The sequence below is a fragment of the Clavispora lusitaniae genome (genome assembly GCF_014636115.1).
Source record: "Clavispora lusitaniae strain FDAARGOS_655 chromosome Unknown tig00000038_pilon, whole genome shotgun sequence".
NCBI classification, from domain to species: domain Eukaryota; kingdom Fungi; phylum Ascomycota; class Pichiomycetes; order Serinales; family Metschnikowiaceae; genus Clavispora; species Clavispora lusitaniae.
The window spans coordinates 560371-586754 of NW_027093976.1; the positions used below are offsets into that span (position 1 = coordinate 560371).

Below are 26384 nucleotides of genomic sequence, written 5' to 3' on the forward strand. Positions count from 1 at the left end.
GTAGTCCCAATTTCGTACATTAATCACAATTCTCTATTCAACTTCAACGCGGCCATGTCTGCATCGAGCACCTCCTTTTTGGCACGCACAACCTCGTCTGCCTCGTCGACTTCATCGTCATCGTCATCGTCGTCGTCGTCGTCGTCGTCATCGTCATCATCATCGTCATCATCGTCATCGTTGTCGTCTGCGATGGCATGATCACTTGCATTATTCTTAAGGTCGTCATCCTCATCGTCATCCTCAGGATAACCACCCAATTTCATCACCACTTTATTGACGATTTCATTCCAATCCATCATGCCTCCCATACCAATGTCACCATACGAGCCCACCACCTTCTCAACCGGCTTCAAGATTTCGATCCACGGCATCTCCTCCGCAATGAGCCGCAACTGCCGTTTCGTGGTGATGGCATTGTATGCATTACTGACCATGGCAGGTGCCACCAAGATTGGGTAGGCCGTGTTCCATGCCCGAATCACGTTGGTTAAAAGATTGTCGCAAAGTCCCAATGCAATCTTGGCAAGCGTGTTCGCAGTCATGGGACACACAACGAGAATGTCGGCCCAGCGACGCAACTCCACATGCAACACAGGGTCTGTGCGTGTGTTCCATGTTGTCCATTCGTCTGCATCGCGCCACACACGAACCTTTTTCGTCGTTTCAAGATGGTGCAAGGTTTCGTGCGAGATGAAGTTTTCTGAAGATTTTGTGAGCACAAGCTGGATGGCAATCTTCTCTGGCGTGTATATTTCAAATAGCTTGTGGATGATGAGTTTGATCTTCAGCGTCGAAAGAGCGCCACATACACCAAACAACACATGGAGCTTGCCATCGTCTTGCGGCAACCGCGGATCGATATTGGCGTTTTGCTCACCGCTGGCAAGCGCAGGCAGTGCAATCTTCTCGTCACGACGAACACCTCCAGCAGCCAGGTACTCAGACCCAGAGGCTGAGGTGGAGCCGCTACGTGAGCGGTTGACATTCTTGCCCGGCTTTTGTGTCTCATCTACGTAAAAATGCGCGTGCACAGACGGAGCTTTGTGATGGACACTTTGCGCCGGAGGGCTGAGCGTGTAGTTGAGCGGAGCTGCCACCTCAGGCAGCGACGCACCCGACAAATCCGAGCGGGGCTCGCTGGCGGTGTCAGGCGAGCGAGCCTTCGCTTTGAGCTCCTGTAACAAGGCGCCGCCCGCAGGCACCGTTTCCCGCACCGAGGGCAGGCTTTTTGCAGCCACCCCTTGCTCGGATGCTTTGGCTATGGGCGTGTGGATGCGCGAGTTCGACAAGATGGGTGGAGGCGAGGGACAGCGCAAGTTGGAGATGGCCTGTACTGCGGGCGGAATACTCTCGTCGGGAGACGTGGGCGGCGATCTAGAACCTTCCATGCTGTGTAGTGGGGAAACTGGCGGTAAATCTCGGTCCGGAGTCAATTGTTGTTGGGCAGAAACTTGCAGAGCAGTTTGTGTTGTTGATTTTTGTAGTTTGTTTGTGCGGGAATGTATTTCTCAAGAATAACTGGTCTGTGGGGATCGACTTGCAGGTTTGCTATGTTCGTTTGGAATCTGTATTGGTGAAATGGCTTTATGTGGAAGCCTGGGGTGAAAGTAAGCCGATTCGGCCCAGATATTGAAAGGAAAAACGGAGAGTAGCGGTAGGAAAAGATACTTCTAACTTTCAGACGATCCCTGGTGCGCATGTCGATTGCCCAATGCGGAAGGCTGTTGCTGCGACGGGGAAAATCACTCAAATGGAATTCTTTCGAGCCTTCGGCCGGTTCTTCCGATGGGAATGTCGATAGACAAGATTGACGGCACAGTATGATTTTCTGGAGCTTTTTGATTGTCGAATTCAGGTGTGGACCTTTATGCATGCGTTTAGAGGAATGTCATGCGATTTCATAGAGATAACAGATTGCTCGGAGTACTACAGGTAATTTAGGTGGCATGAAGTTGAAGCTATTCGAAAGTGAAAGCAGTTCAAGTGAATAGTTAACGTGAAAGCAGTTTAAAAAGGAAGGCTGTCCCAATTCCGGATTTCTGCCATGTTAGATTCCGTGACTTTTTCTGCACATGTCAGAATCAGCTTTTCGCTTAAGTTGACAGATGTTACGGGGACTTGGCTATTTTGACGAAAATGCCCCACCAATTATACTCAAGCTTCATTTAGGAACGCCAAACGGCCACAGTTTTCTATAGACGAATACACTGATACTGTACTCAAATAGACACAGTGGAGGTATTCTAAGATTTTTGAGCAGTGTAGTCTGTATTCTGTATTCTTATTCTGTATTCTTTTCTGTATTCTGTTTTCTTATTCTGTTTTCTTATTCTGTATTCTGTTCTGTATTCTGTTCTGATTCTGTTCTGTATTCCGAGTCAAGTAATCTGTATTCTGTATTCTACTTAGTGTCCATTCTTCTCCTTCACTCATATCTGAAAAGCCTTGCCGTGAAGGGTAAAATTAATTGGCCTACGTAAACCTGCAATTACAGGAACATAAGCCACCCAATCGTCCCAGCATGATAAGCCACCCAGTCATCCCAGCATGAAAGCCCTCACTCAAAGATCCAGAAAAAATCGCCAAACATGTTGTCCCAGTCGGGGAAATCAAAGCCGGGCTCGCTCTGAACTTGCAAGTGGTCGTACACGGCAAGAAACAAGTCCTTATACTTTAGCGACTTGGCCATGAGATGGCGCCGGCGCATTGGCTCGGGCACTTTTAGGCCGCGCAAACACTCGACCGCCGCATCAACGTCTGCGCGCGAAAACAGCGCCGCGCCCGAAAACAGCGCGGCGCCCGAAAACAGCGCGGCGCCCGAGTCTACAAGAAGGAAAAGCACCAACCCCATGCACGACAGGAACAAGGCGAAAATGGCGGTGGGGACGGGCCCGAAAAAACCATGGTCGACGGCAGGTTGCGCCATGTGCGCCACCGCCACGCACAGCTCGAGGCAGCGGGCGACCAAGTCTGCGGCGGCGGCCAGAACGGAGTCGGGCGTGTTGGCCGCGTGCAAAACTACGGGGCCGAGCAACAGCATGCGGCAGTGGTGGAAATAGAGCGCGAGGTCCAAAGCCGCGAGCGAGTTTTCGGGGAGCGCGCCCGCGGTCGGGCAGAACACGGCCGAAAGGCGGCGCTCGAACAAGGCAAAGCGCGCCACCGCCGGCGCCGAGAGCGGCGCGTCGAACACCGATTCGGGCCGCGCCACAAGCGCCTCGTGCGCCACCCGCGCTAGGTCGAGCTTGACCGCGTGCGCGCACGCAAACCCCGCGTCGCCCACGTCGCTGCACCACGGATAGGCGCAGTTTTCTGCGCCCAAGCACGGCGCGCGGCCCATCTGGCTCAGAAGCGCCGTTTCGTAGACGAATAGCGTCCACCACACGCGGGCCTCGGGCACGTTTCCTGTCGAGCGGTGGAGGCCAAGACTGAGTGCGTGGCGTGCGGCCAACCCGACCAAAGAGTAGGCGGTTTCGCGGCGCATGATGCTGTCCATGTAGAGGGCGAGAAGAAGGAGACAGCGCACGCCGGGCAACGTGGGCGTGAGGGCGATGTCGGCGACGCAGGCGCGCACGATGCGGAGGTACGGCGCGAGGGGCCCGAGCGACACCGACTCTGACTGTGCTGGCTCTGTTTTTGGGTCATTTTCTTCTGTTTTTGGTGTTTCTGTTATTTCTGTTTCTGTTATTTCTGTTTCTGTTATTTCTGCTTCTGTCGGCGCTTGCGCGTCCATTCGGCCCAATATCCACACCATGTAGAGCGAGCACACGGCCGCGCGCAGACCAGACTCGCCGCGCACACCAGACTCGGCCAGACCAGACTCGGCCAGACCAGAGTCCAGACCAGAGGCGCCCGCCCAAAAGCGCGCATGCTCCGCGTCGAAGTCGGCGCGAGAAAAACACACAAAGCGCGGGTGGACGCGGCGGAAAAAGCGCTCGGCGTAGCGGTCGGCGGCCGCGCGCCCAATCGACACGAGCCGCGGCGACTCGGCAAGGCGCGCGTCCGCAAGCTCCAGCGCCGGCTGCTGCAGCGACACAATGAGCCCCGCCTGGTGGATGGCGCGGAACGTGGGCCATTGCAGGATCTTGGCGCGCGCCTTGCGGGCCACCACTTGCAAGAAGGACTTGAGCATCCACGACGAGCCCCAGGGGCCCACGAGATGCGGGTTGCCGGCGCCGTCGAAAAGCACATGCGGCACGCGTTCGAGAATGGGCAGCGTCTGCTCGTCCTCGAAGCTGCGGAGCGCGATCGCCGGGTCGTAGGGCACGGACGGCGCGGAGAACGGCGCGACCGGAGATGAAACAGGCGGCGCCAACGGCGCCAAAGGCTGAGACAAAGGCTGCGCCAAAGACGGCGGCGGCGCTAAAGATGGCGCCAACTGCAATGCCTGCTGCGCCGGCCCCGGCTGCGCCGGCTCCGGCCCCGGCTGGACCCTTTCGGAGCGCCCGCGCGTGATGCGGAGCGCAAGCGCCTCGTCGTCCTTTTCGCCGCGCGGCATCGCCACGCCGCGCAGCTCGCCCAACCCAATGAGCGCGTCGATGTTGTTGGCGTCAACCTCCGGGTGCTGCGCCCGCACGAGCTCGTACAAGCACTTGTAGTGGAGCGCTATGTTTTCCACCGGCCCGCGGATTCTTTTCTTGCGCGGGAGCGTCGTCTCACATGCCGCCGAAGTCCGCGCGCAGTTGGCGCAGGCGCCCGACCCGGGGCGAATACACGCGATCTTGCGCACTTTGCACCGGTCGCACGAAAAGGCCGCCTTCTTGCGTTTTTCGGGCGGAACCAACCGCCGTTTGCGCGTGCGGAGCGCAGGGATTTCTGTGTCCATGGACGACAGGGCCAGGCAAAAAGGGCAGGCAAAAAGGGCAGGCGCGGAAACAATCAGCAAACAGAACAGGGGCGCACAGGCAAGACAGGCAGGCCAGGCAACGCAGCAAGCGAGTGGAAGTGGGTGCTCAGACGGCCCGGTTGGTGCAAAGATACAAGGTGCAAAGATGATTTTGGGCGCGCCCTTGCACTACCTCCCGGCGAAAACAGAAACGGGCACAAGAAAAAAGACCAGAAAAGGACAGGAAAGCCAAGCTTTGCAAAAACCACACATGTCAAAATTCAAATCCCGGAAGACTGGGACATGGAGTCGTGTGGCCCTCCATCCTGTAGCTGCTTTCGCTTGTAGCGCTTAAGTCCGGCGGTTTCACAGGGTCTTTCGGTGATTGGCGATTGGAAACTTTCGATGATCGACGCTCTGTTTTGTAGCTTCACGAACGCCTTTCTTTTCTAATCAACTCTCGCTTGTTTGCATTGTTCTGTGGGTTTATCGCCTGCTAGTCTCAACTCTGTGACAGCTTTCCAGGCCCTCATCCTTCTTCCTTTACTCGTGAGTTCGCTTCTCGTCAAACTCATTTGACGGGCCTGGCAATCTACCCATCTTGTAGTCACGCTGGAAAGCAGGATCGACGCAAGTGCTGGAATGGCTGACAAGGAAAAAATGCAGTCGTTTGAGAATGGCCATATGTCCATATGTCCTCTTGACACTTGTAACCCAGAAAAACAGAATTCAGTCTATGGTCCCTTTATTTTACTGGTATCCTCTTGTCTCTTTTGGTCATCGCTTCGAGTATTTCCTTAGTTCTCAGCATAAGTCTTCTAGCACGAAACTTTGTGTAGCAGTGTGAGTAAGCCAAAGGCTAGAACATCCGCTTATAACTAATCCCCATCAACAATACAGTGGAAAAAATATTTTAGGTACCGAATTACTTCCGACAATGATGTTTAAGACGTAGCTGTTCAAACTAAGCAGCTAGACACTCCCACGACAATACTATAAAGTGACAGTTACAAGCCTCGAAAACTTTTATTCCAAATCAATTGCCGAGCCTGTTATGGAGCAAGGAAAATTCCACCATCACAGAATCCCCAGTACGACAGATTGTGGACTAATCAAGCAGAAGAAAATAAGCAGATTAATGAAGAGGGATGGGGAGAGGATGGGAGAGGATGGGAAGAGATGGCAAGAGATGGAAAAAGGAAGGATGGAGAGGTGACTGATCACTAGGATAATGGCCATCACGAACATAAATACCAATAATTTATTGGCAATCGACAGTTAATAGAGAAATTACTAGACTCATTGCTAGCACCGGCAATTCAAAAAGTTCAGAATATTATGTCTATCAATCCCTCTAATCATCCTTGATTTCTTTGGTGGTCTTCCCCAAAAATTACTATTGAATAGGGTGAATGTGGTGTCATGTACAGCAAAAATATTCTACCGTCACGCACTAGCTTCTCCACCGAGAACATCCACTGTTTCATAACGTACTGCCGTGTTATTTCAAATCAATTTCTTATTTTTTTTTTTTCATATTCAATTTTTAAAGAAATTTCTTTGCTTCGTTTGTGGAAGTGAGTTTTGCCGGCTCCACTGCTCGAATGTATCATGTTTGAGTGATGTTAAAATTCAAAGCAAAAAGAAATTTACATTCGCTGGTTTCGAAGCAACTTGCGGATTTGCCTCTGAATCTTTGGCAATGTACTTTGGGAGAAGCAACAATCATATGTGGCTCAGGCGTCAGTAAGACTACCGTAATAAAAGAATGCTCTCATAAAATGCCCATCATCACCCAAGATATAAAGGACTGCTTCATCAGAAAAACGAAGAATTCGATGACCACCTTTACTATGCGGCGGAGATAGGACCCAGATTCAACATCAACACGAGGGAAAAACCAGTTCCGTTCGAGTAGATGGCTACACAATTGCCCACGGGCTACAGTTGACGCCAAGTAACTTTTTTGCATGAATAAACACGCTCTACATTACGACCGAAGCCGCCTGGCGTACTTTTGGCCTGTGGTCCGATTAATGGTGGCATATTGTTGGTGAAGTTTGGATACAACACTGCATGTGATGCTGTAAGCATTTAACAATAGGTGCAGTTCAAGTGAAAGTTTAGGCTGGTATTGCAGATATTTGAAAGTTTGAAAGCGATTAGGGAATTTAAGATGCATGTGTAATGAGGCACTTGACATGACCTATTAGGGCGCTGAAGTACAATAAGAGATGACGCATTTACGGGATCAAAAAGGGTCGGATGGATTCATTTCTCCGTATCAAGGCAAGACAAATCGAAATCTGTAAAGTCGCTTATATGGAAAGATTATGCAATATGAAGAAGTGCCAGGACGCGATTCGTCAAAATCTACGGTATATAGAAGCCAGCACTTCGAAACATACAGTACAAATATAGAATTCCCCACCATAAATAACACAGCATGCATCTGTAGCTACTTTCGCGATCAGCTGCATGCGACTCGTGCATGCATTACCCGCCTGCGTCTGGCAACAAAAAACATTGCGCCTTTTTTTAGGAGGAGTCATGCGGGACGTACTCCATCTGGAAAACCGTTGGAAGTGCCCAATTTCTCCAAAAAGGACCGCAACACACTATTAAGCGCATGCATGACCAAACTTTAATCGTGCTTGCCCCGAAAATATTTCATTGCTCCATACTCGTGCAACAGCCTGAGTTTCCTTTTCACTGCATACAAATAAGGCCTGTAGGGAAACGGATCTGGCCAGCGCATATGCACTTCAAAGATGTAATCGTTTCCTCCTCATGGACAGATCAACCAACCGTAAAGTAGACCCCACAGAATTGAACATAGTTAGTCGAATCGCTCATTTTCGCAATGATTCAAGTGTTTACTACAGAAGCGCAATTATAGAGCCGAATGTTTGGCGTGGTCTTTCTAATATTCTTGCATATTGCCAATGCACCGGGAAGTATACCAAGGAATTGACGCGGAGCTTTAGAAAACATGCGCTAAAATAACATTTATGATCCTGGTTCGGGACGCACTAGAAAAGCTTTAAAAAGTAAAACCTAAGATTCGACAAACGGCTGGCACAAGAGGAGTAACTTTTTTTGTCATGGGTAGATTTCTGTCTCTGGGGAGCCGTTTAGGTTCTTTTTCGGTGCAGAGCCCTGACCTCGTCAGAAGCAGGAAAATAACGGCCCATGCACCAGCACTTTGTTATGCACCACCTGACCGCTTAATACGCAGATCAGCTTGTTATGCATATCCAACGCTCACAATTTGGGAAAGCGGTTCTTATTTCCTAAATTAAGCTAGTAGATCTGGATTCGTGAACAAACTTTGTCGCCGACCACAGATTTCATTCTTGTGGTACTTCATCTCAAACATTCTTCGCACCTTTCATATGTGGACAACAAAAGGAGAATACCCAACAAACACATTTTTACACATGATTTTTTCATAGATTGTAACAAAAACCTGCTCATTTGAAAGCCCTATACAACACTAATGCAACACTGTGCAACGATACATTTTCCTTCACCATTTGTTCCTTAGCAACGCTATTTTCCTTTTATTTTTTTTTTCAATTTTTCGTGCATTGAAGTGTTTCAATGCAAGTCGTGCAACACTGCAGGGCTCAGAGCGGTGATCCGATTATGTTATGTCTTACTTTGTGCTAGGTCAATCAGAAAAACAATCAACTAGAGTACCCGGCGCAAATGCTGGATGAGAATGAACCATGCTGAATAAAAGCACCAGTAGTCAAAAGAGAACATTGTGATCTAGTATACTCCAAACTTTTCTTTTTTACTGGTCACGATTTTTGAAGCACCATATTGCACCAGTGGTATATAAGGCATGCAGAAGGACAATTGCCGCCTCAGCTTACAGAACAGACGCCCGAAATAGAATCACACTAGTTGGTAAGGGAGTCTGTACTGGCCTGATTTCCACTGCTCGGATTTAAAGTGTCCATATGCCTGAGAAACCCGCCTCATTTTATCGTCGAAAGGAGATATTGCTCGAGAGAACACGCCTTGTTTATCTAGATAGTCAAAGCTAGCAAATATTGAGGGCTTCGTTTCGACAATGGCCCATTATTGGCTATCTAGCCATTCAGTACAAGTAATAGGAGTCTAAAAGGAAAGAGCCCATCTCCTAAACTGGGAGAAGACATCTGTTCTGTCACTTCGTCGGTCTATTGTTCTATTCACGAAATGTGACGAGTCATACGATCAAGATCGTTTGAGATGCAGTTTAGTCTAGTTTCCATTCGCAAACAGGCTTGTCAGTTTTCGGTTTAGGGTTGATCTGCGGCGATAAGGACGGGATGTGACTCATGGGTGATTTATGCATCAGAGATGAGAACGGTTCCCTTGATGTTCAATATAGAGCCGATGTGTCTCACAGATGAACCAATGACGCCTTTAGCAGTGTTGAATGTAGGAGATAGCGACGTAGCCACACTTGTGCCCAAGCAGGAAAAGGATCTAGCCACACATGGTGCTACTGTAAAGACTAGAACAACGTCGAACTTCGGTGCATGCTATTCGCACACTGACGAATAGAAATTTAGTCATCATGCAATATCAGCCGTCAGGGTTGGCGAAAAGAAAAAACTAGGCTTAACCGAAAAATGTACGCCGAACAGGAAGGGTTTTCGAAGAGGCGTATATCCAGTAGCAATACGAGTTTTGCGGTATCGAACGCTCTAGGCGGCTATATTGCTTCAAATTTTTTTTTACTGATTCCTTTTTGCCCAGGAATTCCGAAGCCGTGTCTTGAGCCGGTCTCACTGCACGCGAAGTTTTATTGGGCGTCCGGAGTTTCCAAGAAGCGATGGAAACCTTGTCCCGATGGTCCGCTTTCGCACCTTTACGTGGTTCGAATACGGGAATGGCGAGGGCGGAAAAAGGGGAGAGCAAGATTGGGGTGGAAAGAAGGGGAAGAAAATGGAGAAAGCGGAGAAAGCGAGAAGGCCAGCAACCAAACAACAATGTATCGACACAGAGGCAGAGGCCTGTTTTCAGTAGTAGACGTGGTGCGCCATAGACAGGCGATCCTGATTCGGGGGGTGCCAGATGTTTGAACAAAAAATTTGGATACGCAGCGCGCGACCACGCGCAATCCTAATGCGGTGCATAATACGCGCCGCGCATGCTACATCCTGTACGCACGTCGTGGTTGTCAACGCAGGCAGCTTTTAGTTTGCCCATCTTCCACCTTGTCCTGAATATACCAAGCGGATTACGACATTGATCTGCCCTGGCCAAAGCGACCGCTTGTGTCGCGACTATTTCACCACCTGCTTTTGTCTCTTTTGTCTCTTTTGTGGTCCCCGCATTCTCCCACCTTCAGCGTTGCCCAATTCACCCATTGTCGATTGCATTTGCTTCGCACTCTCGGACCATCACTGATTATTTCCTTCCACATCACAGTCTCGTCCATTGTTTCAGATCCTCGTCCGCTCGTGCTGAAATCTCCGATCATCAAGCGGAAGCTTGTTTCCTCCCCATCCACATCTTCCCTACTCTTGCGCCGTGCTCTTATCCTGACATCACACCCGATGTCATCCATAGTCCATCTTGACACTTTCCGTTCCTCCGTTCCACCAACCTGCCCCATCTCCTTTCCCATGCACAAACGAAAGGCGCCCAGCGCTCCGCCTCGCACCAAGAAGTCCCGTACGCGATCGGGCTGCTTCACCTGCCGCGACCGCCACATGAAATGCGACGAGCAAATGCCCGTGTGCCAAAACTGCATCAATGGGAAAAGAAAATGCTACCGGGGCGTTCGTCTCAACTTCACTTCTTACACACTTTACGACCCGCAAGAGGATTCAGGAGCGCCGCCGTTCCCGCTCACGCCGCCGTTCCGCATCTTGGACCAGTCCATTGCGGTGCTGGCGCTCTATGAAAACGGCGACTCGCGCTACCGCCCGTACTTGGGCCTCCACGAGCCGCGCGACTTGGCCGACGCCGAGCAGTACTTGCGCCAGGAATTGGGCGCCCCGCGCCCGCCCGCGCCGTCGGTCGCGCGCACGCCCAGCTTCTCGCCCGCCAACGTGGGCGCGCTGCTCACCCACGATTGGGGCGCCCAAAGCATGTTTCTCAGCTTGAGCGACAATGTGATTTTGGAAAACTACGACATCAAAAACTTCTTGATGAACCCGCCGCTGGTGCTCCCGCTGTCGCTCCCGCACGATCTGCAGGCCGACCAGAACCCGCTCCCGCCCACGTTTTTCTCCGACTCGGCGTTGGCCTCAGACACCATCGACGCCGACGCGGTGGTTTCTGTGCTACAGACACAAAACTACTGCTGGCTCCTCGACCTCTTCAACGACTTGTCCCTCTGGAAAAGCGTCGTGCCCCACTACTGCATCCGCGCCGTCCAGAGGGCCACAGACCAGAACCCCGGTTTTCTTCTCGACTGCTTGCTTGGGTGCAAAGAACACACATCCGACCGCCGCATCTTGCACAATGCCCGTCAGCAGCTTGAGCACTGGTATCCGTTCGAGGTGACCGAGGTCTCGCCGGCGTCGTTCGCCGCGTTCGAACGTCTTTTGCTCAGCATAGTGCTTGTCACGCTCAGCGTGCTTCTTCGAGCTACAAAGCCCTCCTTCAAGTTCACCACTCAGTTCCAGATGGTGCTCGCCAACCAGGGCCTCCTATTGCATAAAGTGGCGGCGCTATATTGCCGCATTCCGCCATCCACCATGAAAAGACTTCCTAGCATGTTGCTCACGATTGCGTCGTTCCAGGCGATGGTGGTGCTCCGGCTCTTCATGAAAAAGCACATCCGTGCCAGCGCCCCCGATTACAGTTTCCCGGCTTTCGACTCGTCTCTCGACCCGCTCAAAATGCGAATATCGCTTGAGCCGCAGCATTTCCCTAGCCTCGGGTATTTTTTCACCCCGACCCCGTTCGAGATTGCACACTTGAACGACGACTTTCGGGACTTCGACTTGCCGTGCGAAAGCCCGGATCATGTTTCCGACTCCAGTAAGCTCCGACGTGTGGTGTGGAGCTTAGCACGGCTTGAGCTTAGTCTTGAGGGCTACATCATGAACGTGAACGAGCACTTCTCGCCACTGCATCGCGAGGAGGAACATTTCGCCGGCTCGACGCTCATTCCGAGCGAACAATGCATTGCTATCCATATCCTCAGCAAACAAGTGGAAAAGTTGTCGCCAGGCTCTGATCTCAGCAGGCACAGCTCCAACATAATATTGCATGAGATCTTTGACAAAATCAATTCATCAGCCATGTCGCCCGACGCCAAGGCCAAATGGCAGGCCCATTTCGGATGGAATCTCGACTACGATCTTTGACCAGGACTTTAATTTTTCTTCTTCCAAAAGAGACAAGACAAAAGCTTGTAATGTTTACGAAATAGAGCGGCTGTAGTGCAGTCGGACAACAGGAAATAACTCACGTACCCTTCTCCTATTGCAATGAAGGTGTACAGTCTCTGCACATACAGACTAATCTGACTTTGACGACATAAAAGTATTCAGGCCAAACAGCTGAACCAGTTCCTACCATGGGCTCCGGAACAGAAGTTTGTGTACGTTTAAACAATCAATTTCTGTGTATTCTAAACCTGTCATTTTCATGAGTGTTGACCTTTTCATTACGAGAGGTGCCATAGAGTTTCGAAATGCCCAATCTTAGTCTTTTTTTGAGCTTTGAAAAGCCCTTCCCAAAAAAAGAGTGGTCTCTATTGGTTTTCCCGCTCAATTGCAGAATTATGGCTCCATTGGTTTGGCTGCTTGGGTTGAGTAAAAACCGTAGAGACTGTACATGCACTTTCCACATTCTTGACACGCCCTCGAACGAAGTATGCACACTTGCGTCGCACTTGGCGCATGCCCGCTTATTACTGCATATGTACTATGCATGGCTTGTGACCCCCATTCTCGGTTTAAAGGATTTCTCGTGAAAGACACTAAAAACATGCCAGAGATAGGGACCTATCTACACTTTTTTGTGCGGTTTTTGTGCCCTTCCAAGGCCATTCATATGTAAATAGATACTTTTTTTCTCTCAATTGATCAAGTCTTTATTCCTGATTATCTCGTCTGAGCCGTATCAGATCCGTATTATTCTGACCTAGGCGATTAACAATTTTTCATCGACCTTCATAGCTAGTGCACCTAGCATATTCGATGTGATTCGAAAGGGTATACCATCAAAGTGTTTATGCTGCAACAATCTTATTTAACATACATCTGTTCAAGCCATTGGCTTGATGGAGCCTGAAGAATGAATTCGTAACACTAAGAATTGGTTTTGTTAAAGTCTAGTGTTTTAGCTACAAGACTCTTCAGCCAAATCAATAGAGTATTAATATTCTACGGAATAAATTCAACAAGGACAATACATAATGGTCGACGATGTAAACGCTGTGCCCAGAACTCCTTAGTGGTCGAAAGTATTAATCAAAGGATTTAGAAGAGTTATTCCACACCACACATGAAAGTAGTTGGTGAAACTGGCGACTTTTTAGGACATGGATCTGTCACTTGTTGCATTTCTTCTTTATTCTGAGGAGGGGCCGCAAATATCAGGACTAGGCCAGGACACTTGTAAGATAGACAGCAGAAGTCCAACTAAAGTAAATGGAAGATCGAGTTTTCGGTGATTAGAACATGACAAAAAAACATGTGGCTGCATAGCTATATTCATTTTGATCAGAAAAATGCATTGGACCGTATCTTTCGTTGTGTTCGTTGTAATATGAGTTTCATGTAGAAAAGGGTAGAATGTAGAATAGGAGTATTCTTGGGCTCACACAATGGCTAAGACGAAAAATGGCCAGTGACATGCGTCGAATTAAAATATTTGACACATGGCAAAAGCTTCTGTGCCACATATACAATGTTAGACAGTTTATCTGATTCTAGAACCCAACACCTTGACCTGAACATTTAAATCGAGCCCAATTGGGCCCACATTCATCATCCGTTTACTGAAGAGCATAAGAAACTAGATAAATCTTCAGACAACTTGAAAGAAAATGGACTGAATTTTAAGCGGAGGAAACTCAGTCAATATGGAATGTCCAGCATATGTAGCGATCCAATGGAAAAATGTATAACGTTGGCCTCAAAGTCTCTTCAGCGAACTTTCAAAAAGGGATGGTACACACATGAAAACTCCAGTCAACCTTCATCTGCAAGTTCTGCAAGTTCGTATCCTCATCGCCAATGCATGAAAAGTATTCGAATAATGCATGGCCCGAATTGAGCCGGATGTACGAAAAAGACCCCTAATTTCCAGAAGCATTTCTAGAACACGACCCTACTCATTCATTAGCCACATTCTAGATGGCTACATATTCCCAAAACATGGCCCATTGCATATGTTGTAAGCATCAACGTGTACCAGTCCTAAAAAAACGCATACGACTGGTTTCTCGTAAACACCTTGACTAAATTTATCCAACAAGAGTCTTTTAGTAAAAATTGACTGTGTCAATTCTTAAATCTGCATAACTATTTTTGCCATTTATAGAATTTATGTTTTTAAAACAAGTCAGCTTCATGTTTTCCAACCAATGGGAGAAAACATCATTCCACTCATGCAACTATAGTCTTAAATCTTCTTTTAGTTTGATTCCAGTAGCAATCTTCCCTCGGTGATATTTCGCCGCCCCCAGTTTTGCTATCAGTTATGCATGAGTTATGCACGAGTTTTTCCATGACCTATTTCCTCTAACACTAAAAGAAGATTACAGAAATCTTCACAGCTATAAGAAATATTGTTAATGAATTTCAATTTGTCTTTCGACTTGTCAAAAGCTATGTCTTGCTTGGACTGACTCAAAGAAAGCAAGACCGTGAGATACTCGAGGTTTTTCTTTACGATTTATTTTGATATAGAAAGTTATTCCCCTAAGATATCTGGTCCACGGCAAATGGTGAATGGTTTTTGGTTCTAGCTCTTTTGGTCTTCACGAATGAAACACATTTAATTAAAACCGACCTCAAGACCCATAGCCATCCCACTTACTGTGTATGAAATGATTTTTGCTTGAGCTTATTCACCTTCATAAGCCTTAACCGTGCATAATACTAGCGTATACTTCCCTTGTTTGAAAACAGAAATTGTGGTTTGTTTTGGTTTTGGTGTAGCTATTGGCAACATAAACGGAAAGTCCGCTTAATGGCTTCAACGTATTCATGATTGCGGTAATAATGCATCTGACCAATGCATGATATGAATGGTGTCTTCAAATGATCAGCCTATTTCATTGCGAGCTCATATCCGTGGCGTGAGTTTACAAAACTGTAATGCAAGATCGACTTCTCCAGGTTATGCATTTTGTCAGCTTTTTCGTTCTAGACTCCAATCAAGCCATGTTGATGAGCCCGTTTTCGCTTAGTAAGTGCATTCGGCACAAAACCAAAGAGTCTAGCATTCAATAAACTGTCCTAGGCCCTACAATTGCCGGAACATCGACTTTCACGCTGGGACTATTGGCAAAAAACATCTAATACCAAAGTTCGAAGGCAGTTTTGTTCGTCTTGGCTTGGGAATTGAACAGCTATGTTGAGGGAACAGTTATGCTGACACAGACAGCACCTCAACCTAAAGTCGATTCAATGGCCAGAACTTTTTGCTGAGCTTTATCCTGGGCTCAATACGATGAGTGGAATTTCTACATTCTGGTCTTCTTTATCCATCACAGTTACTTCAACACAACCGGATAAACTGAAGATTATTGACTTCCACATAATGACTTCCAACTGTGGTCACCAATTCGTCTGTCCTTTTGGTTCTGTCCAGCGTCTAAGAGTCTACCAATTGTTTAAGTATCCTTACGCTGTTCGTACATAGCTTTTTTGTCTTGTTATTCGTATTTTTGTTACTCGTATTCTCGTTTTCTATTTCGTTATTCTCTAAATCGTTATTCTTTATTTGTTCCACTGCTTCGTTTTTACTTCTTTCCTGCCTCTCTAGTTCCCTTGTCCAGTCTCATCTTTTGCACGTTTCGGTTACCCGACGCTGGTGCCACGTGACCTCACAATCCACACCTACTTGTCCGAAAATTTTTCCCACCTCTTTTTACTCCCCACCACCATGTCCCAAGGTACTCTTTACGCTAACGAAAGAATCAGAGCGATTTTCCCCAAGGCTCTCATCAAGCACTTCAACTTGGACGTCAAGATCGTCGACCCAGCCAGCGACAAGGCCACTTTTGACAAGTACTTCCCTACTGGCAAGGTTCCAGCTTTTGTTGGACCAAAGGGCCTTAAGTTGACCGAGGTTTTGGCCATCACCCTTTACTGTACGTATTAACCCAGCACGGCTCCGGCAAAATGATGAGAAACCTTTTTTTTTATACAGTTATCCCTGTCTTAACAAACTATGTCGAGGATCTTCAATCTGAACAATACCAAAGCGCCACAGCCCAATTGAGTTGAGAATTTGTACTAACATCCAGTGTTGAGCCTCACCGACGACAAGAAGTTGTTGGGCAAGAACGCCACCGAGTACGCCGAGATCATCAGATGGTGCTCCATTGCCAACTCTGAAATCTTGCCAACTTTTGCCAATGCTTTCAAGCCAATGAGCGGTGCTGCTCCATACAACAAGAAGCAGGTTGACGACGCTTTGGCCTACGCTGCCAAGCTCGACGCTGTTGTGGAGGCCAAGTTGACCAACTACACCTTCTTGGTTGGCGAAAGATTGACTCTTGCCGACTACTTTGCTGCCTGCTTGTACGTCAGAAGCTTTGAGAAGTTCTACGGCACCGAATGGAGAAAGGCCCACCCAGCCATCACCAGATGGTTCAAGACCGTCACTGCTCAGCCATTCTTGAAGAACGTCTTGGGCGACATTGTGTTGGCCGAGAAGCCTTACGAGTACACTCCTCCAAAGAAGGAGAAGAAGGAAAAGGCTCCAGCTGCCAAGAAGGAGGCTGCTCCTAAGAAGGAGAAGGCTCCAGCTGCCGAAGCTGCTCCAGCCGAGGCCCCTAAGCCAAAGCACCCATTGGAGTTGTTGGGCAAGCCAAAGCAGCCTCTTGACGAGTGGAAGAGAGTCTACTCCAACGAGGAGACTAGAGAGACCGCCATTCCTTGGTTCTGGAAGAACATGTACAACCCAGAGGAATGGTCCTTGTGGAAGGTTGACTACAAGTACAACGACGAGTTGACTTTGACCTTCATGTCCAACAACTTGGTTGGTGGTTTCTTCAACAGATTGTCTGCTTCCACCAAGTACATGTTCGGTACCTTGGTTGTCTACGGTGAAAACAACAACAACGGTATCACCGGTTTCTTCTTGGTTAGAGGCCAAGACTACGCCCCAGCCTTTGACGTTGCTCCAGACTGGGAGTCTTACTCTTACACCAAGTTGGACGGTTCCAACGAGGAGACCCAGAAGTTCATCAACAACATGTTGGCCTGGGACGAGCCTGTTGAGGTTAACGGCGAGAAGAGAGAGATTGCCGACGGTAAGGTTTTCAAGTAAGTGTATTGTTAACAATTTTCTTGCTGAATCAGTAGCTACATAGGGTAGGCTAGTGTATTTCTGCACCGAGGAAGCAGGTTCTTAATCGGAGCACAGGACCTTCTAAATAAAGACAATAGACAGGTTCAACCCTAAAACAAGTTTTGGAGTGTTTTGGAGAAGTGTTTTGGAGTAGTGTTTATTCCAGCGGATGAAGTTACGCGAGCAATCTAGCTTTCTGTATTCGTTTTGTTTTTCATACAGACTAGAGTTGTTGAAACTTTTGAAAGAGTATTGCTTCCACGCTGTCTTCAAGCAGATGCGAATATCAATATGTTTTTCTACCAGTTCGTCCGAAGTTCTTTACAATGCATTCAGAAAATCGATTCCTCCCAGTTCATTTCTAGTACACGAACTCGCCTTAAACAGAGATCAAAGTGGAAAACATCATTTGTCAAGCAATTCTTTCTGTAGCTTGCTCAATCTAAATCTTATTTAACAGTAGTATATGAGAATGCACCATCTTCGCACTACAGAAAAGACTAGCGACACATCACCTTAATTAGGCTAAAATAAAAAATACCAACAAAACCCTGGCAGTCTATACAAACAGTACAAGCTACGCCATTTTCTTGAAAACCAGATAATTCTGGCCCCCAGAACATTTGTCTGGCCATCACTGTTCTAATCAAGATCCGTTCCTGCTGAGAGTACCTGTATCGCGAAAACGTCCACCAAATCAAAAGAGCTTTTTGCTTTTTTTTTATCCCAGACGATGCTCTCGAGACAGCAAGTGATCCGAACCATACGAAGGAAACCGCTCAACTTGGTGGCGTGCGTTTCGCTCGTGTTGGTGGTGTACTACTTTTTTTTCTCTGGCCTGGACTCCAAGGCGTTACATTCTTCCACCAAGCCCAAATACTCGTACAAGAAAAAGGGAACGGGCTGGTTTGGCAATGGCAACAAGGACTCGCCTATTTTGCGCAGCTTGCCAAAAAACCACATCAGCCACTACGACTTGAACATGTTGGAGGCCAATGCCAAGGCTAAGGGCCACGATGGTGAAGTTTTGATTTTGACTCCCATGAGCAAGTTTTTGCCCGAGTACTGGGACAACTTGAACAAGTTGACGTACGACCACAACCTTATTCTGTTGGGCTTTATTTTCCCCAGAACGCCCGAGGGCGACGAAGCATTGAAGCTGTTGGAAAAGGCTCTCAAGCAGACACAAACATCCAAGGGAAAGTTCAAAAAGGTGACGCTTTTGAGACAGGACACGCCGTCGTTGGAGCTGCAGTCGGAAAAGGACCGCCATGCGTTGAAAGTCCAGAAGGAAAGACGCTCTATGATGGCTTTGGCCCGTAACTCGCTTTTGTTTTCCACCATTTCCCCTTCCACGTCTTGGGTGCTCTGGTTGGACGCTGATATCGTCGAAACTCCGCCAACACTTCTTCAGGACATGATAGCACACAAAAAACCCGTCCTTTCTGCCAATGTGTTCCAAAGGTTTGTAGAGAACGGAAAACCACAGATCCGAGGCTACGACTTCAACAACTGGATCGAGTCGGAAGAAGGCTTGGCGTTGGCCGCCGGAATGAAAGACGACGAGATTATTGTTGAGGGCTACAGCGAGATTGCCACGTACAGACCATTGATGGCGAAATTCTACGACGAAAAAGGCGCCGTCAATGCAGAAATGGCTTTGGATGGTGTTGGAGGAGGAGCCGTTTTGGTCAATGCCGACGTGCACCGTGACGGAGCCATGTTCCCTTCATTCCCCTTCTACCACTTGATTGAAACTGAAGGTTTTGCTAAGATGGCGAAAAGATTAGGCTATGAAGTTTTCGGTTTGCCCAACTACTTGGTGTTCCATTACAACGAGTAGGTGTATAGATTATTCGTATGTATGATGGCGGAAAGTAAACAAATTTCAAGATGCCTAGGAAAAGATGTTGCAGCGTACTGAACACAACCTTCAATGTACAAACTGATGGGATTGAATAGTAGTTTTCATGTTCTAAATAGACATTCATGTGGCTCGATCAAGAAGGTGCCTAGCACTGATTGTCTTATGCCACAATCTTAACATTTATTAAAAGTCTCGGTCCTATTTTGTGATTTTGACTTTCTAAAAAACTTTAAGGAATTATCTGGTAACTCGTCTCTCCAATGGTCGGTATTTCCTGCTAGTGCCTGATTGTCTACGTAGTTCTCTTTCCTAGTTCTTTGCAATTAGAAAATATGAACGGGTATAGAACATGCATTTTCTTGGGCCAATGTATGGAATGAAAATTCGTTCATGATGAGTGGGTTACTGCTAAAGTTAAACTCCTGGTCCAACCTGATGTGAATATTCCGAATTAAACGAATTGAGTGATACTGGAAGGATTTGTTGTAATTAATAGAACTGAGGCGACATCATTTGGATTTTTCTCTTCCAACAAAAACGTAAAATAAAGCGATGGTCAAACAATCCAGGCAGAATAATGCGGCTATCAACTTAAAGATATCTGCGGTTTATAAACAGAAAAATCAAAAAGCGACAATGGGAATCATCTATGACAGAGCTATATTTCAGGAACTAGAACGCTCTTTACCAAGGGATTAAGTTGGTTATGTTGTTGTTTTCGTAAGATTGTGGCAAGTGCAGAAGTAAGTATGAATTAAGCCAATCTGAACCTTCTGTGCGAATTCTTACAAGTACCTGGCAACTAACAGTATTAATTCACATATGCGTTTCCAACTTCCTTCTGTAGTACACAGTTACTATAATCATCGCTCTAAGCCGATACATACCATGATTTATCAAGGAGTCAATCAATCCAGGAAGGACGAATATGATTACTTGGTTACACAAGACTAACTAAGTAACCGGACCCAAAGGGTATTCTGCGATTCAAATGTGACAGAGATAATTTGCTAGTCTGTATATTTAGTTAAGCCAACAACAAGAAAAGCTTAGGCTGGCAGACTTCTGGCCTATGACTTCTTGTATTGCATTGCCTGCCTATGTGGGCGATGCGCGGAATATAACTAAAGATCAAACTGGCCTTATCATTAGAGGTTGTAACGGGAGAAATTAGAGACGACTTTAAAAGCAACATCGATTTTTGCATCAGTACCATTCATCTAAAAATTTTTTTAATTCTTTTCTCCTTTTCGTCTACACTTGCCTGTTCCCCTTCCTCCTATTCTTCCCATCTCTATCTCATCTCATCTGCTTTCTTTTTCGCGGGGAGTGCGAAAAAATTGAAATGGCTTTTTCTCATCGCATCTCATTTTCATTTCCTTAGCACTTTTCTTCTCCAATGCAACTTACGTGGAAAGACATTCCCACCGTGCCCACGGCCAACGATATGTTGGATATCGTGCTCAATAGAACCCAGAGAAAAACCCCTACGGTCATCAGACCCGGGTTCAAAATCACCCGTATCCGGGCGTTTTACATGAGAAAAGTCAAGTTTACCGCTGAAGGTTTTGCTGAGAAGTTCACAGACATGTTGGCGGGGTTCCCCAACATCAACGACGTGCATCCGTTCCACAGAGACTTGATGGACACGTTGTATGAGAAAAACCACTACAAAGTGTCTTTGGCTGCTGTGTCCAAGGCGAAAACTTTGATCGAGCAAGTGGCCAGAGACTACGTGCGTTTGTTGAAGTTCGGCCAGTCGTTGTACCAGTGTAAGCAGTTGAAAAGAGCCGCTTTGGGTAGAATGGCCACCATCACAAAGAAATTGAAGGACCCCTTGGTCTACTTGGAGCAGGTGAGACAGCACTTGGGCCGTTTGCCTTCCATCGACCCCAACACAAGAACGTTGCTTATCTGCGGCTACCCTAACGTGGGAAAATCGTCCTTCTTGCGCTGCATTACCAAGGCCGACGTCGAGGTCCAGCCTTACGCTTTCACCACCAAATCCTTGTACGTGGGTCATTTTGACTACAAGTACTTGCGTTTCCAGGCAATCGACACCCCGGGAATCTTGGACAGACCAACCGAGGAAATGAACAACATTGAAATGCAGTCCATCTACGCCATTGCCCATTTGCGCTCGTGTGTGTTGTACTTCATGGATTTGTCCGAGCAGTGTGGCTTTTCCATCGAGGCTCAGGTCAAGTTGTTCCATTCCATCAAACCATTGTTTGCCAACAAGTCTGTCATGGTTGTCATGAACAAGAGTGATATCATCAAGGTCGAGGACTTGGACGAGGACAAACAGGCCCTTTTGAAAACCATTTCTGACACGGCCGGCGTTGATGTCATGCATACTTCCTGTTACGAGGAGGAGAACGTCATGCAAGTGCGTAACCAGGCGTGTGAGAAGTTGTTGACTGCCCGTATTGAGCAGAAATTGAAGGGCTCGGCCCGTGTCACCAATGTGTTGAACAAAATTCATGTTTCCAGACCACAGCAACGTGACGAAACAGAGAGACCTGCTTTCATTCCTGAAGGAGCCAAATCATTGGCCAAGTACGACCCAGAAGATCCAAACAGAAGAGTTTTGGCCCGTGACATTGAGGGCGAAAACGGCGGAGCCGGTGTGTTTAATATCAATCTCAAAGAGTTCTACATGTTGGAAGATGACGAGTGGAAAAACGATGTCATGCCAGAAGTGTTGGACGGCAAAAACGTCTACGACTTTTTGGACGCCGACATTTCGGCCAAGTTGCAGGCTTTGGAAGAAGAGGAAGAACGTTTGGAAGCCGAAGGTTTCTACGACTCCGACTCTGATGTGCAAGACGAGGATGCAGAAGAAGTTCGGGAAAAAGCCGAGTGGATTCGTAATAAGCACAAGGTTATGGTGCAAGATGCTCGTAACCGTAAATCGTTGAAGAACAAGTCGATGATGCCACGTGAACACATCAAGAAGACATTCAGCCAGATGGAAGACCACATGTCTTCCTTGGGCCACGACACAAGCGCATTGAAATCCCGCACCAAGAAGGCTTCCAGCACATTGAGCGGCGTGGACATTTTGCGTAAGAACCAAGGCTTGGGCAAGAAGGTGCAGAAAATCAAGGCGCCAGTGGGCCAGAGCGATCGTTTCAACGACGGTGTGGCCGATGGAGCTGTGCGGTCCCAGGCTGAGAGAGTGGCCAAGTTGCACAGAAGAGAGAGAAACAGAATGGCCCGCCAAGGTGAGGCGGATCGTCATGTTAGTGCGTCGATGCCAAAGCACTTGTACTCTGGTAAGAGAGGCTTTTCGGCCGACCGCCGTTAGTGTATAATATGAATCAAGGCAATACAGACTGCGATGTAGATACTGAGATGGAGTGTTTACTGGAGTGACGAAATGTATTTTCAAGTGCTAGCATTGGTCTGCTACTTGTATCTAGACGCTACTTGAAAACGGGCACATGTCACTTAAAGTGTGGGTGATAACATGTCTTCTACTTAAGAATGGCTCGAATTGACCATGATGGAAATATCCAACTATATACTCTGGTTTTCGATAGCTGATATAGTGAATCCTCATTTGAAGGCAAATCTGACCTACTGATCCCAAATCATCTCTCATATTTTTCATGCTTAACTGAAGATGTCCAAGAAACTAAACGGACGTACACGAAATCGATAGCGGTTGAGATTAATGGTTAGAAAGTAGTGTGAAACGCCAGTGTTATGTGAACGACAAACCGGTGGCAGAGATTTTTGAATCTCCAGATTTACAAACGTTTGTTGGAAAGCTTCGATTTTCAGCCATTGTTGGTCAAGAAATGAACTAGATCTGAGAAGAAAACAAAGCACTTTTTTGAGCTACTAGTAGGAATTGTAGGCCAAGAAAGTCTAAAAAAGTCTAATAAGTTTACCATCCAAAAGTCTAATGTGACCTTCAAAAGTCAAATGTGGACAGTCAAGTGTGGACAGCAAATGTTGAAAGTCAAATGTGGACCATCCATAGTCAAAAATGGTGCGCCTGATCCACAATACAACTAAACGAGACGGCAAAGATATGCGCATATTGTCCTGACTCATAATCTACTAGACTAAAGCCACACTTAGCGCACTGTATTTTCTTCTGTTTTAAAGTTTGCTTTCCAACGACAGAAACGACATTCCTTGGCGAAAAACCGTACTTCAACAGACATTTCTCTTGATTCGTATCATTCAGATTCACCACCGTGCTTATCTGAAGGTGCAGGACTGTGGCTATATAGAACTTGACTACATTTCCACAGAACGGCTGGAAAAAAGAGGGAAAAAGGGGCTATGCCAACTATGGCAGTCAGAAACCCCAAATCGGCTTTAAAAAGAACGAAATCGCCGCCTCATGTGCCAAAGTGTGGGTATTCCAGATACAATTCATGTACGTCCTGCACGATCCGATTCCTTATCTAATCGTAGCTCCACATCCTCAAACTCAGAAGTCTTATCTTTTGCTTTTTTTCGATACACAGGCTCATTTTCACAGTTTTCTTTCCATTCGTCGCCCAAGCTATTTTGTACTGGAAAGTTCCACTGCACACATCAACGCTACTCTCTTGCTAACTCTTTTTTTTTCAACTGAAATCCCACCCGCCACATTTTCCCAAAATGAGTGGGCGCCTGGACGTTCAGTTTCTTAGTGTAAACCACAACAAATACATTCCGTTTTCCCAAGATCCCAACAGGGCTGCAAAAAGAACAGCAGCCGTTCTGGACGCGTCTCCGGCCGATCCTAGAACCACCAAGGGTTCCCAGGCCTTTGATCTCTCGTCGATTTCGGCCCAGTTGCCGCCAAACACGGGCCCGCCGGGTCTCGTGCCTGTAAATGGCACGGGTTCGAGCGCCAACTCCAACAAAAACTTGCGCCATGTCCCGTGCAAGTTTTACCGCCAAGGTATTTGCCAAGCTGGTAATTCGTGTCCGTTCAGCCATAATTTGGATGGGACTTTGGCCGCTGATAAGTTACCTTGCAAGTACTTTCAGCGCGGTAACTGCAAGTTTGGGCTCAAGTGTGCTTTGGCTCATATATTGCCTGACGGCACTCGTGTCAACTCCAAAAGTGTCTATCGCCGCAACGAAAGAGAAAAGTCTCAGTCTAACGGCAAACTGACATACAACAATTACGCGAGTGCTTTCTCCAACGGAAACTATGCCAACAACGCAAACTATGGACATAACACCAACCAAAATTATGCAAACGGAAACGCCCGAACCGCATCAGAAATGCCTGGAAGGAAGAGCTCTTTCCATGAATCTGGAACACTGACTAGTGTCAGTTCTTTTACCGAATCTTTCAGCTCAAACGTTTTCAGTGATTATCATTCCGCCAGCTATTCGATATATCCGGCAGAAGATGATTCATCCCTCCCAATTCGGATCAGTTCGCAAGGTTCGTTCCTGCTGAATGGATTTCCAGCTGTAGGCCAGAACTCTGGTTCTAATTCAGTACAGAGCCCCTTTGTTTCGTCCTTGAGAACAGGAAATGGTGCCTTCGGCTCCTATAACGAAAGACCATCTCCCTTGAGCCGGAATCTCAGTCTGAAGTTGCAGAAACAGTCGATTCTTGTGCCGTCTCAGATGTCCCTTTCTTCTCTGGGATCAAGTGATTTGACTATGGGGTTGTCTTTCCACTCTCCACAAACACAATTCAGTACACCATATTCGAAACCTTTCTCTCGCATTAACACAAGCACGTCGCCTCTAAACAGCTTTTTACCAGAAACAACAGATTCGGCCATTGCAGACGAGAGCGAATCTGAGGACGATAATGTGTTTTTCGAAGATTATGTTCCCGCGTCCCTTGGAAACTTGATATTAACACCGCAAGAACGCCAGAGACGGAATTCTAGATCGCAGTCGGGTACTTTATTGGTACGGCCGACGGTAGTTCAGGCCGAAAAAACTCACGTGGCCTCAGAAGATGTTTTCTTAATGGATTGAGAATAAAACAGGCGGAAACGAAGCGTCATGAGAGGAATCAGGACAACGAAGAGACATAAAAGTAGACCTGCTGGCAGGAATATTGGGAAAAAAACAAGGCAGGAAAAAGGTTGGAAATGCAGAGAGACAACAAAACCAGTCCAAGAGACTAAGACTATGAAAAAAATTGAAGACCAAAAGCAAAAGGCACAAAAAATCCAAAATGATAAAAAAAAAAAAGTCGACGCTTGTCATTATGTTTATGTACAAAATTTGAATGGTATTTACATTACTTCCTTGGGTTCTGGCGGAGCACGGTAAATGTCTGCGCACACCTTTTGGAAGTTCTCCAAGGCCCTGACATTTTCCATTTCCAACTCGGGCTTGACCCCCCGCACGTGGTCGCTCTCGAACAACGTCCCCACAAGGACCAACTCGTCTGTATATGGGTTGAGTGTAAGCACAATGTAGTCCGTCACCAGACGCTCTGTTTTTGACTGGGCATCTCCGGTAATGACCATCTCCTGTCTAGTCTGGACCTTGACCACAAACTGGATGACGGCGGAAATGTCGTTGCTGTCTGGGATCGGGGTGAAACTCACCAACTTCGGGTTCCCTTCGATCTTCTTGAGGTTCCACTCCAACTTTGACCGGGCTGGGAATGTCAAGGCTCTCGTGGACAACGACTTGACCACCTCGATTCCAGCAATGCCGTCCAACTGCGATTGCAAGTACGACTGCCTCTGTGCTCGTGGAAGCGAGCAGGCGGCGGCAAATATCTTGTTGGTTTTCACGTACTTATCCACAGCCAATTCTTTCCAGTCGTTGAAGCGCAACTTCAACTTGGTGTCGGACTTGAATTTCGACACACTAAACGTGTTGAGACCAAAAGCGCCGATTCTTCTGAGAAGCAACTTGGGCCACGACGTTATGGGGCAGTTTCTGAATTTGGGCGGAACATAGAAGTCGGCCAACACGCCAACTGCTTTGATTGGCACCATGCTGATATCGGGCGCTTTTTGTTTCTTTTTTTTGGGAGCGTCAGCATAGCCACGGGTTATTATGCGAGCGAAGGACGCTGCGGCGATTGGTGTGCGGGCCGGCACGGCCAATATGCTTCTGGCAAGAATCATTGGTTTTGGAGTCGAGTAGTTGAAATTTTCGCATACAATGTGCACACCCGTACATCTGAACCATAGAGTGCCAAAATGGCCTATGGATTCAACTGAGTGATGTCCAACTATGTAACGAGAATAATTTCATTTCTCT

General features: G+C 47.3%; 8 protein-coding genes across 8 annotated transcripts; 5 read left to right on the plus strand and 3 right to left on the minus strand. All coding sequences in view use genetic code 12, as the record gives it.

The window, feature by feature from the left end:
- Positions 1-23: 23 nt before the first annotated feature.
- On the minus strand, positions 24-1391 carry FOB63_001371 (phosphopantothenoylcysteine decarboxylase complex subunit; the record flags this gene model as incomplete). The annotated part of the gene is made up of 1 exon (XM_002618528.2): positions 24-1391. The coding sequence occupies one exon, from the start codon at positions 1389-1391 to the stop codon at positions 24-26; it is 1368 nt and encodes a 455-aa protein (XP_002618574.2).
- Positions 1392-2560: 1169 nt separating this feature from the next.
- Positions 2561-4825, minus strand: FOB63_001372 (transcription factor domain family protein; the record flags this gene model as incomplete). Its single annotated transcript, XM_002618523.2, has 1 exon — positions 2561-4825. One exon carries the CDS (start codon positions 4823-4825, stop codon positions 2561-2563), a length of 2265 nt encoding a protein of 754 aa, XP_002618569.2.
- A 5627-nt stretch (positions 4826-10452) lies between these two features.
- On the plus strand, positions 10453-12147 carry AHR1 (Zn(II)2Cys6 transcription factor AHR1; the record flags this gene model as incomplete). Its single annotated transcript, XM_002618522.2, has 1 exon — positions 10453-12147. The coding sequence occupies one exon, from the start codon at positions 10453-10455 to the stop codon at positions 12145-12147; it is 1695 nt and encodes a 564-aa protein (XP_002618568.1).
- Positions 12148-15901: 3754 nt separating this feature from the next.
- CAM1 (translation elongation factor EF1B gamma) lies at positions 15902-17293 on the plus strand (the record flags this gene model as incomplete). The annotated part of the gene is made up of 2 exons (XM_002618521.2): positions 15902-16109; positions 16266-17293. The coding sequence occupies 2 exons, from the start codon at positions 15902-15904 to the stop codon at positions 17291-17293; spliced, it is 1236 nt and encodes a 411-aa protein (XP_002618567.2).
- A 754-nt stretch (positions 17294-18047) lies between these two features.
- MNN9 (mannosyltransferase complex subunit) lies at positions 18048-19157 on the plus strand (the record flags this gene model as incomplete). The annotated part of the gene is made up of 1 exon (XM_002618520.2): positions 18048-19157. One exon carries the CDS (start codon positions 18048-18050, stop codon positions 19155-19157), a length of 1110 nt encoding a protein of 369 aa, XP_002618566.2.
- A 1423-nt stretch (positions 19158-20580) lies between these two features.
- Positions 20581-22491, plus strand: NOG1 (putative GTPase; the record flags this gene model as incomplete). The annotated part of the gene is made up of 1 exon (XM_002618519.2): positions 20581-22491. The coding sequence occupies one exon, from the start codon at positions 20581-20583 to the stop codon at positions 22489-22491; it is 1911 nt and encodes a 636-aa protein (XP_002618565.2).
- A 1313-nt stretch (positions 22492-23804) lies between these two features.
- On the plus strand, positions 23805-25136 carry FOB63_001377 (uncharacterized protein; the record flags this gene model as incomplete). The annotated part of the gene is made up of 1 exon (XM_002618517.2): positions 23805-25136. One exon carries the CDS (start codon positions 23805-23807, stop codon positions 25134-25136), a length of 1332 nt encoding a protein of 443 aa, XP_002618563.2.
- Positions 25137-25399: 263 nt separating this feature from the next.
- FOB63_001378 (uncharacterized protein) lies at positions 25400-26248 on the minus strand (the record flags this gene model as incomplete). Its single annotated transcript, XM_002618516.2, has 1 exon — positions 25400-26248. One exon carries the CDS (start codon positions 26246-26248, stop codon positions 25400-25402), a length of 849 nt encoding a protein of 282 aa, XP_002618562.2.
- Between the last annotated feature and the right edge of the window lie 136 nt (positions 26249-26384).